Source organism: Microtus ochrogaster, linkage group LG3 (assembly GCF_000317375.1).
Source record: "Microtus ochrogaster isolate Prairie Vole_2 linkage group LG3, MicOch1.0, whole genome shotgun sequence".
Lineage (NCBI taxonomy): Eukaryota > Metazoa > Chordata > Mammalia > Rodentia > Cricetidae > Microtus > Microtus ochrogaster.
This window is the reverse complement of record NC_022029.1, coordinates 32611577-32613022: the sequence shown is the minus strand read 5'-3', so window position 1 is coordinate 32613022 and position 1446 is coordinate 32611577. Positions and strand designations below refer to the sequence as shown.

The 1446-nt window shown below is 52.8% G+C and overlaps 1 protein-coding gene across 1 annotated transcript in view; it reads left to right on the top strand.

Moving 5' to 3' along the window:
- Positions 1-1446, top strand: part of Mta3 (metastasis associated 1 family member 3) — a 130064-nt gene that overhangs the window by 6701 nt on the left and 121917 nt on the right. Inside the window, exon 2 of the mRNA XM_005360744.3 lies at positions 1190-1244. Coding sequence (XP_005360801.2) covers positions 1190-1244 — 55 coding nt within the window. The remainder of the gene's footprint in view (positions 1-1189; positions 1245-1446) is intronic.

Here is a 1446-nt window from a genome sequence, read left to right as displayed (position 1 = left end):
CCAGGCTGGTCTCAAACTCACAGAGATCCGCCTGCCTCTGCCTCCCGAGTGCTGGGATTAAAGGCGTGCGCCACCAACGCCCGGCTTTTTCTCAATATTTTGTGATAAAGGAACATCAACCAAAAATGCTGTCTCCTTCTCTGGGGACACCTCCTACCCAGACACAGACCTCAGTCAGTATCATCAGGCACTAGTGGACGATCAGCGTAGTGTTTATTATGCAACAAGGTCTGGGTGTAGTTTGGAATGGCTTGGGTTTCCGAAAGGAAGTCGTGTGTTCATTTGGGACGAGGCAGTCAAGAAGATCTTGCTTTGTATCCCAAGACGGCCAAAAACCTGAGAGAAAGGGGGACTCAGCGTGGGAAAATGAACCATTTACAAACTTTCCATTGGGACGTGTTATCCCACACTTGCCATACAATCCGAGCACTTGAGAGACAGGAGGTGAGGAGAGCCAGCCTGAGCTGAGACTGCTTAACATCCATAAGGCTGATGAGATAGCCCAAGTAGGTGCCAAGTGCTTACAGCCATTGAAATGACTACCCGAGTTCAATCCCCGGACCCATATGATAGACCTACACCTAGGTGTCATGGCATTTGTGACTTCACATAATAAATAAATAAATAAATGTACTAAAAATTTAAAAGCCAATGGGACTGTATAGTTCAGTGATTACGATGCATAAAGCCCTGGCTTCAATCCCCAATACTGAAAAAAAAAAAAAAAAGGATGGGGTGTGTCTTTTTGACTTAAAACCAGTTAGGTGACCAGCTACACCAAACTGTTTGACAGGACTTCCTCCTTTCGCTGGGGCAAGGGCAGCTTGTGGAGCCCGTGTTCCTCTACTGGCAAAGGAAGCCTTCCCGTGCCAAAGGTCTTTCCTGGTTAAAGCACGCGCCTTAAACAGAGCCTGTTTAGAGGCCTGAGGATGTGGGGGAGTCGGTTTTGTTCATTTCCATGATAGACCTGCCAATGTGGTTGGGATGGATAGTCAGCTTCTTTTAGCTCTTTTCAGACTGGGCAAGCTGCAAGTAGGTAGGGTCTTTCTCGGCCCCAGGACCTGCAGGCTCTAAAGCCACTAAACACCCTCTCACCACGAGGGAGGGACGCCAAGCATCAGTCGCTTGCCTTGACTAAATCGGAGAGTTGTACCCAGAAGGGCGTTCATGTGCTTGAGGTCACACATAGAGGGTTGTCCCCGGGGACAGAAGCAGGAAAGGAGAACCTGTCCCAAGGCGGACAGGTGACGAGGGCAGGGGAGACGCTCGGAGTGGCTGAGCCTCTGTCCCCACCCAGGTTCTTCCACAGCCCCCGGCCCTGGTGTGCTCCGACGCTAATGCGGGTGGCCCCGAGGTCCAGGGTCCCCGCAGCCCATCGCCCCGTCCCTGCCGCGCTCCGGCCTCCCCGGCCCGCTCGGCGACGCTCGGCCGGCGCTGGGGGCGGGC